Here is a 12847-nt window from a genome sequence, read left to right on the forward strand (position 1 = left end):
CAGCATGAAAGTTTCATTCTTTCAGCTTTGATTTTTGTAGTTTTATAATAATGAGTATTCAACTATAAATCAATGATTAGGTTTAATGCTATAATCTAAATAATAATGTAATAATATTATTATATTATATTTCATGTTACTATTATATAATATTAAATAATATAATTCTAAATAATAATAATTTTTCAAGACAGGATTGGTACATCTTTCCTCAGTAACAAAATGGCAATATCAAATCTCAAAACCATTATGGGCTTCAGACATGTGGGCCCTAAAAATGAGGCAGAAGTTTTCTAACTGAGCTTTCAAGAACTTGCTCTGTGATGTCATAGTTTCCCTATTTCTGGTCTGAACTAGTAAGTGCTGTAGGAACAACTTTGACAGGGTGGGGAACATTATTGCTCAGGCTCTAATTCTGGATATTTCCACTTACCATCATGGCCAAGCAACAGAAGTGAAAAAAGGCCTCCAAGACTTAAAATGATAGAAAAAAAATGGTTCAAGTTCAAACTTCGGAAGTTAAGAGTTTTACTGAGCCAAGCCGCATATCCTTTATTCTGCAGAACTACTCTACCAAATTAAATAGGAAATACCTTCCTGGAGGTGGTTAAACCTCCAGGAAAAGTTAAACATTTTCAAACAATTTTTTTTTTACAATGTTTAGTTATGTAGTATAACTAACTATTCAACATTGCTTTCTAACAGGTAAATATGCAATGACACAATGTTCAAAACTTTGAATTTTTTTCATGTTCTAGAGTGATGTATAGAGGATTTACAAGCAAAGATGTAGATATTGTACAGAAGTTTAATTCACTTGAACATTGCACTTTTGCTTTATGACTGTAAGACTTTTATGAGGCTGTAATAATTTGAAGTAGAAAATTGAACAAATCTTAGGGATATGTTGAGTTTATATAGCAATAAAAGAGCAAAAGAGCCTCTTCCAAGATAGTCTCACCTTTTTAACGTAATCAGGCACCTCGTCAACAGTGTGGAAGGCAGTCTCACTGGGCTTCATCATGTAAAACATCGTTCGCATACCCTGGGAAAGTGAAACATTGTCTTGGGCTCCTGGGCTCCTCATTTCTGTTCCTGTCTGATTCCCAGCTGGAGATATTTGTCGTTCTGTGGCAGAAGTGCAAGACTGAACAAAGAAAAGGAACTGTGCAGCACAGAGCTAGCCTTGTCAGAGAAGAGCTGCGAACAAAGACCCACAGAGACCTCAGCCAACAGCAGAGCTTGTGTGCACAGGCACCAGACGCAAAAGTAGGCTCGGAGTTCAGTAGAGGATTCCCCAGGAAGAGAAAATGGGGAACAGGGAAGACCCCAAGAAACAAACAAGCGATGCAGTTTGCTTATTGCGTAAGTAACTTGTCAAGAACTAAATAGAGAAATAAAGAAAAACAAATAAAGCCTATGTAACTGTGCCTTGGAAAATGAAAGAGGAAAAGGAGCAAACAAATCAGTTTTAGAACAGGTGAAAGTTCACTGATAAAGTGGTGCAAGTCCAAAAGTCAGATTACATGAGCAAAGTTAAAGTTTTTCTAAAAGGCACAATGCCTTTGAGTTAGTTGTTTTCTCACAGAATCCTATCTTTGCAGTAATGGGCAGTCTGTGTAATAATTAGTTACCCTTGTGCAGTGGAGCCTGGCTTCTTACCACCAATGTATTTCTTCTACTCAGCAAGTCAACTTCTGAACATTTTGCATACCAGTTCAGAGCTACTTGGTTTATTGCATAATCTAACTGTTCAGTGGAAACTGATGTTTCTCCAGCCTCCTTGTCCTTAAAGGGACTCCCTAAGAAATTGTTCTGGAATTGTCATGAGACCTCACTAGTGGCTTACAAAATGAGCAAAAGTCACTATACACTTTTGTAGGACTAGAAGGCACTTATTTGATTGCAGTTGCATGGGAATGTGTCGTCCTTGTCTGAATAACCTGAAATTGGCCAAAGTGAACTTTAGTAGATATGGTTACTGTGTAATATTATGGTTATATGGAAAGAAGTGTTTTGTGAAACCTGGCATCACTTTTCTTGTTCCTGTGACAAAGTGCCTGACACAAGCAACTTAAGGAAAGAATATGAATTAACTTGGTTCACAGTTTAAAGTACGGCCCATCCTGGAGGAAGAGGCATAGTCGAGTGACTATGAAATAGATGGTCACATTGTTTCTATAGTCAGGAAGCAGAGACAAGAATCATGATAGTGAGCTGGCTTCCGCTTGTTTTTCTTCTTAATTCAATCTGAGATCCAGATCGTGAGATAGTAGCATCTACACTCATTGTGAGTCTTCACCAGCAAAAACTGAGGGTGTCCCTGAAGGTGTTTGGCAATGAAATGAACTATGAGAACTTTGTTCAGGTTAGCTTTGTCAAACTTAGGAGAGTCTGATGTCAGGCAACTTATTTTCAATATATTTAAAAACAATATGATTTGTTGGGAAGTTTCCTGGTGCAACACAATGCCCAGTGCACAAGGAGGTAATAATTACATCAAAACTTAATTCATTTATTCCAAGAATGTAGGAAAAGATAGGCTACCTATACTAGTTTAAGGGCCTAAGGAAGGATCTCTTCTAGATCCTAACTCATCATTAAAAATTGTTCCTGTCTAAAAAAAAATACAGGGACAAAGAGTGGAGCAAAGACTGAAGGACTGCCCCACCTAGGATCGATCACATCTGCAGACCCAAACCAAACACTCTTGCTAAGTCTTGTCAAGCTTACTGACAGGAGCCTGAGAGGCTTTGCCAGAGCCTGACTGATACAGTGTGGATGCTCAGAGCCAACCATCAGACTGAGTATGGGGACCACAATGGAGAAGTTAGGGGAAGGATTGAAGAAGCTGAAGGGATTTGCAACCCCATGAGAAGAACAACATTATCAACCGACCAGACTCCTCAGAGCTCCCAGGAACTAAACCACCAACCAAAAGGTACACATGGAGGGACCCATGGCTCCAGCTGCATATGTGTCAGAGGATGGCCTTATTTGGCATCAATGGAATGGTCCTATAGACACTCGATGCCACAACTTAGGGGAATGCTAGGATGCTGAGGTGGGAGTGGATGGGTGGCTAGGGGAACTCTTCATAGAAGCAGGGGCAGGGGGAGGAAAGAGGGTTTGGAGAGAAAATGGGAAGGAGAATAGCATTTGAAATGTAAACAAAAAATAACAAAAAAATTAAAAAGAAAAACTCAAAAAACATAGACATCATTTGGGTTATTAGACAATTCTGGTCCCAGTTGTGGGAGTTTGGAGGAGCTTCTGGCTATATAGTTAATGTGAGCATCATTTAAACTATTAGGTATCTTTGGTCAAGGTTGTGGGAGCTTGGGGAAACCCCTTGGCTCTACAGATAATGTACAGAACATTTAGATTACTAGCACCTTCATTCTTGATTGAGGGAGCTTGATATGGCTGGCCCAACACATTTTGCAAACCATACTATTAATTATCTCCAATTCTCATCTTTTGGACAAACAGAAGGGACAATTTTAGATACTTAACATTTCTTATTTCTCTGGAGATCTGTAGATACAAGCTAGGAACTTTGTGTTCTCAATATAAGCCTATGTATCTGGAGATACCTTCCTATACATACCCAGAGGTGTGTCTATAGGGTTACTGCAAATTCCATCAAGTTGACAGTAGATTAACAACCAGCCCCTCAGAGTGTTACAACAGCATGTATAGATACTAGAAGTAACAGCGTATAACACAAGGAAATGAGGACATATAGGTATATGTGCTTGTATAAAGTAGTTCTGTAAAATGTGTGTGCCTGTATATATTCACACTTTTTGTACTACTAAGCAGGGCAAGTTTTCTGCCATCAGAAGAATATTGCTTCTAAATGTCACCTGGTGAATTTCACTGAGACATTCCCAGAGACAAGGATGACAGGTTCAAATCCTTAATGTATTGATCACACTGAACCAGTTTCATTTCAAAGTAAACCTGACAGCAGAATTGTTTGAAATACAGACAATTCTCATTACAGATAAATATATATATAGGCATACTCATTTAATAGAAGTAATTATGTACAGCTGAGAGCTCTTTTTGCCTTTTACATGACTATGAAATTGCAAATGTGATACATGACAAGATAAAAACACTTTACAAGTACAGTGTAAAATGGCAACAGCCCTCTATCTCTTACTGTAGACCCCACCATTGTCATCAAAGCAGAAACCTCCCCCTTTCACTGGGTACTTTGTCTTATCCTCTCTTCTTTTCCTCCAAAAGAGAATTGTTATTGTTGTACATTTATTTAGATATACACTTATGTGTGTAAGTTTTGTAGTAGAGTATATTAACTTCTTGGAGTCAACAATTTAATCAAGAACATTCTTCAATTCAATGTGTAATTAAGTAGTGAGGCTTTGTCTTTGTTGTTTTTCTTTGTTTTTTGAAACAGCAAAGGTATGTGCATGCGTGTGTGTGTGTGTGTGTGTGTGTGTGTGTGTGTGTACTACATACAAACAAAATCACCTTAGGTATTTAATACATAGGAAACTGAATACAAAAGCTTCTTATACCGAGATAATGAAAGAAGTAAAAATACAAAGAATGGGGAAAAAACCCTAGAGACAAGTGTCACTAGAAAACTAGTAGCATTCTAGCATCCCAGTAGATGATAAAATCATAAGAAGGTATGATCCTTAGAGTACACTCTGTCTGTGCCAGAAGCAATAGCGAAGGGAGATAAAGAAAAGGAAAAAAATGTACTTGAGCTTTCTTGGCAATTTATTTTAGGCATTGTTAAAAGGCAATTGAGATTGAGCGCAGTCAGGAAGTCTGCAGGGCATAGGCCCATAGGATCAAGAGCAGTGGAGGAAAACAGAGAATGGATCTGCAGAAAGTAAACCAATGATTGAACTGAACGTCAGACATAGTAACTGCACCAACATCACAACATCACATGTAGTATCTGCACCATACTGACTACAGGCTTTATCCTTCTCAGTATAGAGAGCAAGCCGTGCTCTGCAATGGCAGGTCAGGGGCAAAGCACTTTCTATTAGGTTTAACTGAGGGATCCAAGAACAGATTCCAAGACAGAAATCTTTGCTTTCCCTTGGTGCTGTCACACGTCCAGGTCTCTCCTGCCCAAGTGAGAAAAAAGTAGATTTTCAAGGCAAAGCTCTGTGCTCTCCTATTTAGTCTTTAGACTCAGTCTAAGTATGAGACTATAGACCTTGTCTGATATCACCATCTTTGCAGCAGCATCTTAGTTAGGAATTCTATTGCTGTGAAGAGACACCGTAACCGTAGCAACTCTTATAAAGGAAAATATTTCATTGGGTTGGCTTACGGTTCCTAACCTTAGTCCATTATCTTTATGTCAGGAAGCATGCAGCCATACGGTGCTGGCCAGGTACATGCAAGTTCCACTTCTGGATTCACAGGCAGCAGGAAGAAGATTGAGACACACTAACACATCAGAGCCCACTCCCAAGTGACACTTCCGCCAACCAAAAAATGCCTACTCCAACAAGGCCACACTTCTGAATGGTGCCACACCTTCTGAATGTATAGGGGCATTTTTATTCAACCATGACAACATAGTTCCACTATTATGTAAAGAATTTGCATTAGCTAGAGGGATTATAGAAGAAATGAAGAAGGTAATTTTGTAACTACAGTAGGTGGATTACAATGGCACAATACTTAAACAAGCATCTTCCACTTGAGATCCTTTTCTAAAGTAGTTTCCTTGCTGCTAAGATTACACTATATGTGTGATTTGAGGCCCAGTTTGTTAAAATTTAGAGGCCACAAGGTGTTTTCAAAACATAATCTCAAATTGGAAGGTGTCTGGTCCTCTGAAAAGCACTTTTGAAGACAGTGTGTTTGCTGTCAATCAGGACACTATGTGTGCTAAACTTCTAATGTGCAATGTGTAACTGCTCAAGACTTCTTTACTTAACAGCTACCATTACCCAGAGTAATGTAAACAGAAAAACATGGAAGTTTAAAATACGACAGTCACATTATCCAACCTAAGTGTTAAAACATCAGTATTGTTTTCTCTCAATAAATGAAGACTAGATTTTTGGAGCAAAGATGAATCACAGGAACACCTAGATGACTTTCTCCAAGGTAAATTCGGTAGGACTGAAATGAAAAAAGTTCTTGTGGGTCCATAATAAGCATATTGATGGAAAGGTAGGCAGAGACAATAAAAGGCAAAAAACGATTTGAATATTTGCTTAATCCATGGAAAGAAGAGCTGTTCTTTACTGATATGCATACACTAAGAGATTTAAGTAAAATATGAACTGTATATACATCTTGACACAGGCAATTACAAATATAAATCTAAAGTTCAAGAATCAAAATAAAGAATTAGATATAAAAGAATAGCATAGAAAAGTTTGAAAGAATGATTTTATTCGTAGTCACTTTAATTAGATTCATATAAATAAATAATTGAACTTATTTTCCATAGTAATTGTTTGCGGATAAAATGCTAATATCATGACATATAATTTCACAATGATTATAAATAATCCCATTGTAAAAATTATTGAAAAAATATTCAATTTGTGTTTCAGTAAAGTGTGGTAAACTTGTTTAAATATTAAGAAATGGCTAAATTCCTTTTCACAGAGAATGAGATTCCAACATTCCAACCAGCTTAAGGGTTTCATTGGGTCTCATGCTTCTGAAAACTTGGTATGTGTTGGCTAATGTACAGTATTAATTTTCTCTTCCTAGTGTAATTGACTGCATTACTTATGTAGCACATTACTGTCGTCATATGAAAGTATTCATTTCCCTTACTACTGTGTTCCTATGTATTTTGAGGCTAATTTTAGAGCTTGTAGTTAGTATTGTCTCTAACAGTCTCCTGTTTCTTAGAATTAACACTTTTTCTTAGAATAGAGTAGCACAGGAAGCCTTAATCATTCTCACTGTTTTCTTAGATCAGATTTTATTACTTTTGGCCCAGATGAATCCATGAGAGTAGAAAAGATCAGGTAGAAGATGAACTTTAAAGAAATTTATGGTATACACTTGAGGTCAGAGTATGAAAAACAAACAGTATCTCCAAAGTTATTTCTTTACAATCACATTAAACTAATGCATCTCATTGTTTTCACAGTAGCCAAGTGACAGAAGAACAGCTCAAAGTACTCTTGATGTCAGAATGTGTGCAACTCTCTCTTTATGGGATTGATTTTGAGTCATTTTTGGAATTAATCCAAATTCACAGTGCAGCATAAAAGAATGTCAACAGATCTCAAATGTATTTCTTGAAATAGCCCATGAGACGCTCTGTAAAGGGAAGGATTTTCTTTGCAAAACAATTTGGAAAGTTCTAGACACTGCATGTGCATGTCTGAGATTAATCTTAAACTTAATATTAAATTAATATTAAAATGATTGTAGGACTGTAAGAGCTGATGTCATCACCAAATAAAGCTTTGATAACTATCTCAACCTGTAATGTTTTCTGTTGAAACATACTGAAGATTTACTGCTTACCTCGTACTTTAAAACGTCTCTGAAGATGTGCATTCAAGATGCACTAGACTCAATGTAGACCCTACTTATCTATTCAGGAATATAGACATGGACATCACCTTTGCTGAAGTAAGTAATGTATATTTTGGGGGTAAATATTAGAAAAGAGTGGCTGTGCTTGAAACTGAATAGGTTGACGTAAATCAAATACTATTCTATATATCATATTGAATGAACTTCTAATAATGCTGATAAAATGGTCACTATCTCTGTCTCTAGTGTTGACAGATCATCCTGCCTAATACTGACAGGGACTGAAGAAATACTTTTAAAAAAATTAAATAGTATCTTGAAGACTTACCATTTCTAAAAGATTTTTTTTTATTTTTTTTTTTTTTTGTTTTTTTTGTTTTTTGAGACAGGGTTTCTCTGTGTAGCCCTGGCTGTCGTGGAATTCACTCTATAGACCAGGCTGGCCTCAAACTCAGAAATCCACCTGCCTCTGCCTCCCAAGTGCTGGGATTACAGGTGTGCGCCACCACGCCCGGCTGAAGACTTACCATTTCTAACCTAAATTCTTAAGAATTTCATAAGTTCTATATTTATATAATTTCTACCCATTCCTCTTATAACTTTTCCCATGCTCTTCTTCCAATTTATGACTTCTTTTTTAATTATGGATGCATGATCCCCCAAATACAAACACACACATACACACACACACACACACACACACACACTCACACACACACACACACACACACACACACACACACACACACACACATCCTGATAGGTCTACTCAGTTACTCAAACATATATACTTTGTAGAGTTGACCACCTGGGTTACCTATCAGTAGCTGGTCATTAGAGAATAATCCTCCTTCTTTTAGCCACTGTTTGAATATAGATTTTTAACCAAGAGTAGTAGGGCCTTAGATTGCCCCCATCCCTATTGGCTTGACAATTGATGTTATTGGTAGGTATGTCTTGTTTAGGTGACCACATAGTTGAGATTTCATGGGTAAAAATTTCCTCTTCTATACAAAAGACACATTCCCATGGCATACAGTATGCTCCTCAGGCTGAGAGAAGGGCTGGAGAAGAGATTGAAAGAGCCGAGAGGGTTTGCAGCCAGACCCCCCAAAAACAAGTTGCTGGTTGTCTCAATGGGGAAATAATGAAAAATGTAGGACTTCAGTTCATTATTTCCAACATGATGTGTTTTTGACTATTTTAATTTTTTACTTCAAGTATCAGCTCCCCATTCAATCTAAAATTAATTTACTTACCTCAGAAGTTCTCTTTGGTAAGATCGCTATTTCTTTAGCATTCCTTACAAGAAACCTGCTCTACAGTCCTCTGTGGTGTGGCTTTGCTTTATGATGACCTACTATGCTCTTGCTGCCATTACTAAGTCACAATTCTTGTACCTCTCTTGAATTAAGGGATGTTTGAAAGCTCATCTGTTTACCATGGGAACAAGACTGCAAATTCTGTTCACCCTCTCCTTGGAGGAATGAAATAGATGATTGGCTTACTGATTGTTTAACTAAAATAATTACAGCAAGTAAACAAACAAGCCACTGATGATCTGCTTACTGTTTTGTTTAACTAAAATAATTATAGCAAGTAAACAAACAAGCCACTGAAAGTCCTGTATCATGAGGGTTCTTCAAAATAGTAGAAAACCTTCCTCCCAGAGATACAGTAAAGTCACATGGCTGCAACACCTTCTCAACACTTTCAGAATAATGGTAAATATGCTAGACACTTGTATTTGCTAGATGTAATTGTCACCTCAGAGGCTTAGTACTAAATAAGCTCATTCTTTCTAGTTCTTCTTGACCCCTTTCTGGTTGGTTCAATTCAAACCCTCTTCTGCCTCAAACCCTCTTCAAGATCAGGGATTCAATCTGGCTTCCCTTCTCAGTGAACTGCTCTGTCTTGCCTAACTGGCAATTTGTTCTAATCTTCTAGATACACTTATATGTATAAATATATGTATATGTATTAACTAATCTCACCTTATATCGTATTTGCTAAAATATAAGAAAATAATTTAAATTTCCTGACAAACTTCAGTGGCATAACAGTCAGGACATTAATTCCACTGCTGAAGTCAGATAAATACTGATCTCCCTGTCTTAGACCTACCCATCCAGATTTCAAATCAATTTCTCAGATACATCAGGTTGATTCTCTAGGTACTGGATCTGAGCTAAACACAACACATAAAACTTCAGTTTAAGAAAGTGTACACAGGGCAATGTGAAATAAACATCTGATTATTGCATTTAAAGTACTAGTCAGAGCTCAGCCAGTATACTTCATTTTTATTGAAGTATTAAATATAATAACTGTTGTTGCTGTACTTCTATGAGCAAGAGTTCTTACTGTAGAATAAGGCATATAAAATTAATAGGGTGCCACTCATGGCTATATTCATCAGCTTGGAATCAACTTGTGCATTGTCATTGTCATTCTTATAGAGAACAGTTCAAATATCAGACAAAGAACTATTTGCTTACTATGAAATCAAAGTCTACTAAATGAGGGACTAAAACCCACAACACTACACTTTTTGACTTTGAGTTGTGGTTTTCACTACTAACCCCTCTCCAAGCTGAGACTGGACCTTAGCACCAGAAGATGAGAAAAAAAATGTCAATGTTAGTTTGAGGCCAAACAGAACAATTCTGTGAGAAGATGAGAGAATCATGAGTGAATCGGTCAGCTTGGAGAGGAGTCTGAGAACAGCTGAGATGACCATTCACCCAGAGTTCAGAAAGAACTAGAAAAGGTGAATCTATTCATCAGTAAGCCTCCAAGATGACAATTACTTCAGGAGAATAAAAGGTGCTTTTACACAGTACCACATGGGAGACAATTACATATTAACAATCAACAGAGCCATCTTGATAAAGAACCTTGCCCTGTCCTGTACAGTTTTTTTTTTTTTTTGAGTTGTCTTTGAGGAAAAACTTCCCTGAAGATTTTTGCCTTTGTGGTACTGGTCTCTTTGTAACCACAGCTGATCCTTCAGCTAACCAGCATTAAATTGCTCAGTTAAAAAAAAAAGATTTCAGTTCCACAGATTATTAATCCATAATATAACATGAAAAGCCCAGTAGAGTCACAAGCTATCAATCATGTCTATCAGACTCCTACAATAGCTCTTAAACTCTGAACACTTGACAGTATTTTCTGGTCCAAAGTTCTAAACTCCATTCACAATGCCCCCAAAAGACAACCTGGTTAGGTCCATCATAGCAATAACCCATTTTCTGGTACTAGGGTAACCAGGTTGGGGTTAGGGTTGGGCTTGGGGTTGGGATTGGGGTTGGTTGGGGTTGGGGTTATAGTTATGGTAATGGTTATGGTTATGGTGAGGGTAGGGTTAGGGTTGGAGTTAGGGTTAACTCAACTTGAAGAAACAAAAGAGGGTCATGTCTCTCTCTCTCTCTCTCTCTCTCTCTCTCTCTCTCTCTCTCTCTCTCTCTCTCTCTCTGTGTGTGTGTGTGTGTGTGTGTGTGTGTGTGTGTGTATGTTCAACTCTCAGGTCATAATTGATCCTTGAGGGAGGTCAGGAAAGGAAGTGAAGGAGAAAATGAAACAGAAAACCTGAAAGGACAATGCTTACTGGCTCACCATGACTTGCTTATGCTGCTTTTCATTAAGTTCAGGTCAACTTGTCCAAGAGTTGCACCATCTACAAAGGACTGAGTTCTTCTGTGTCAAACATCAATCAAGAAAATATTTTAAAGAGTGGTGCACAGGCCAGTCTGATAAAGCAAGTTAATTGAGTCTTTCTTCTCAGGTGACCAGTTCGTTTCAAACTGATAAAACCTAGCCAACACATTTCAAACAAGTTACTGGTTCCTTTACAATCTCAAATGTTTAAATTTGCACATATATGTCAAAATTTTCACAAATATATTTTGTCCATATTCTTTCCCCTTCTTAAACTCTGTCCTCTCCTCCACTCTAAACTTCACAGTATTTCTCTTTCCTAAAAAAATAGAATAAAAACAAAGTACAGACGATAACATTGTCTATTTTTTGCAGGTCAACTGTCTTGAGCATGTGGCCTGCTCTTGGTGTGACTGTTATATCCTGTATTCCTTCATTTAATTGATTCTATATTTCAACTGAAATATTTTTTCAAAGATTTTTTTTCTGATTTGTCACTGATTATTGCCGTCCTCTCATTGTCATGACAAGGATCTTAAAATGATTGTCAGAACCTACATGTTTCATTCTCATAATCCCAAAAGTCAAGTAAAGTGGTTCAGGGAATGAAGATTGGTCATGGTCACTGTATTTTTCTGTCTTTTTTTTCTTAAAATGAATCTACTTTCTTACTAGAATTTTCTGACTCACAGAAGGAGAAAAATAGGATTATTATTGAATTAGAAATAACATAGAGATGTCACATTACTTGAATTTATAATATCATGGTATCTATATATTCATTTAATATATTATAAGAATAAGCATGTGATAGTCGCAGTATAGTGGCTATCATGTAGATAATGTCAACAATATATATGAACTTGTTCCACATAGACTCCTCAGCCTGCTTATAGATCCCAGGACAACTGGCTCTGGGATGGCCCCACCCATAATGTACTGGGTCCTCCCACATCAATGATTAATTAAAAAAATGCCCTAGAGTAGGATATTATGAAGATATTTTCTCAGTTGAGGTTTCCTCCTTTCAGATAATACTAGCTTGTATCAAGTGGACATAACATGGCACCTTCCTTTTAAAAATATTTTAAACTCTGTTAATGTTTTATCCATGAGTATGAGTTTCTCATGACTGTCATTTTCTATATACTTTACTTCTGTCTTTGCAAAATTAACTGGTAAGCAGCCATGCTGGAAGCCAGTGATGCAGCCCACTCCTATAAATATTGATTTTTGTCCTATTGTATTATTATTATTATTATTATTATTATTATTATTATTATTATTATAGCTGCACAATTTTATGCAGTATTAAGTAATCTGTATTCCTTGCTTTTAAGGACATCTTTTCCGTCCTCCTATTATGAGCCTTCTTTTTGTTACCACTTTTTCTATTGATTTCTAGTCCTATGTCCCATAATAACCAAAGAAAATGCCACTGTCTGACTCATGCACCAATTCTTACATGATTGGTACACTTTAAAGTGTGAAATTAAATAAACAGGGTCTGAGTTAAATGGCTAGTTAACTATAGTTCCCTCCTGACCAAAAGACTTAAAGATTATGTGTCTTTTCCAGGGTCAGGAACCCTGGCTATGTAGGGAATGCTGTGCATGCATTGCTATTTGGGACCCCTTTCAGCAGTTTAAATCACGTCATATTTTAGATGGTT

The 12847-nt window shown here is 36.9% G+C and overlaps 1 protein-coding gene across 1 annotated transcript in view; it reads right to left on the reverse strand.

Annotated features, from left to right (window-relative positions):
- Positions 1-1255, reverse strand: part of Agmo (alkylglycerol monooxygenase) — a 401155-nt gene extending 399900 nt beyond the window's left edge. Inside the window, exon 1 of the mRNA XM_052185926.1 lies at positions 962-1255. Coding sequence (XP_052041886.1) covers positions 962-1087 — 126 coding nt within the window. The 5' untranslated portion in view covers positions 1088-1255. The remainder of the gene's footprint in view (positions 1-961) is intronic.
- Positions 1256-12847: the final 11592 nt, after the last annotated feature.

This window comes from Apodemus sylvaticus, chromosome 6 (assembly GCF_947179515.1).
Source record: "Apodemus sylvaticus chromosome 6, mApoSyl1.1, whole genome shotgun sequence".
NCBI classification, from domain to species: Eukaryota; Metazoa; Chordata; class Mammalia; order Rodentia; family Muridae; genus Apodemus; species Apodemus sylvaticus.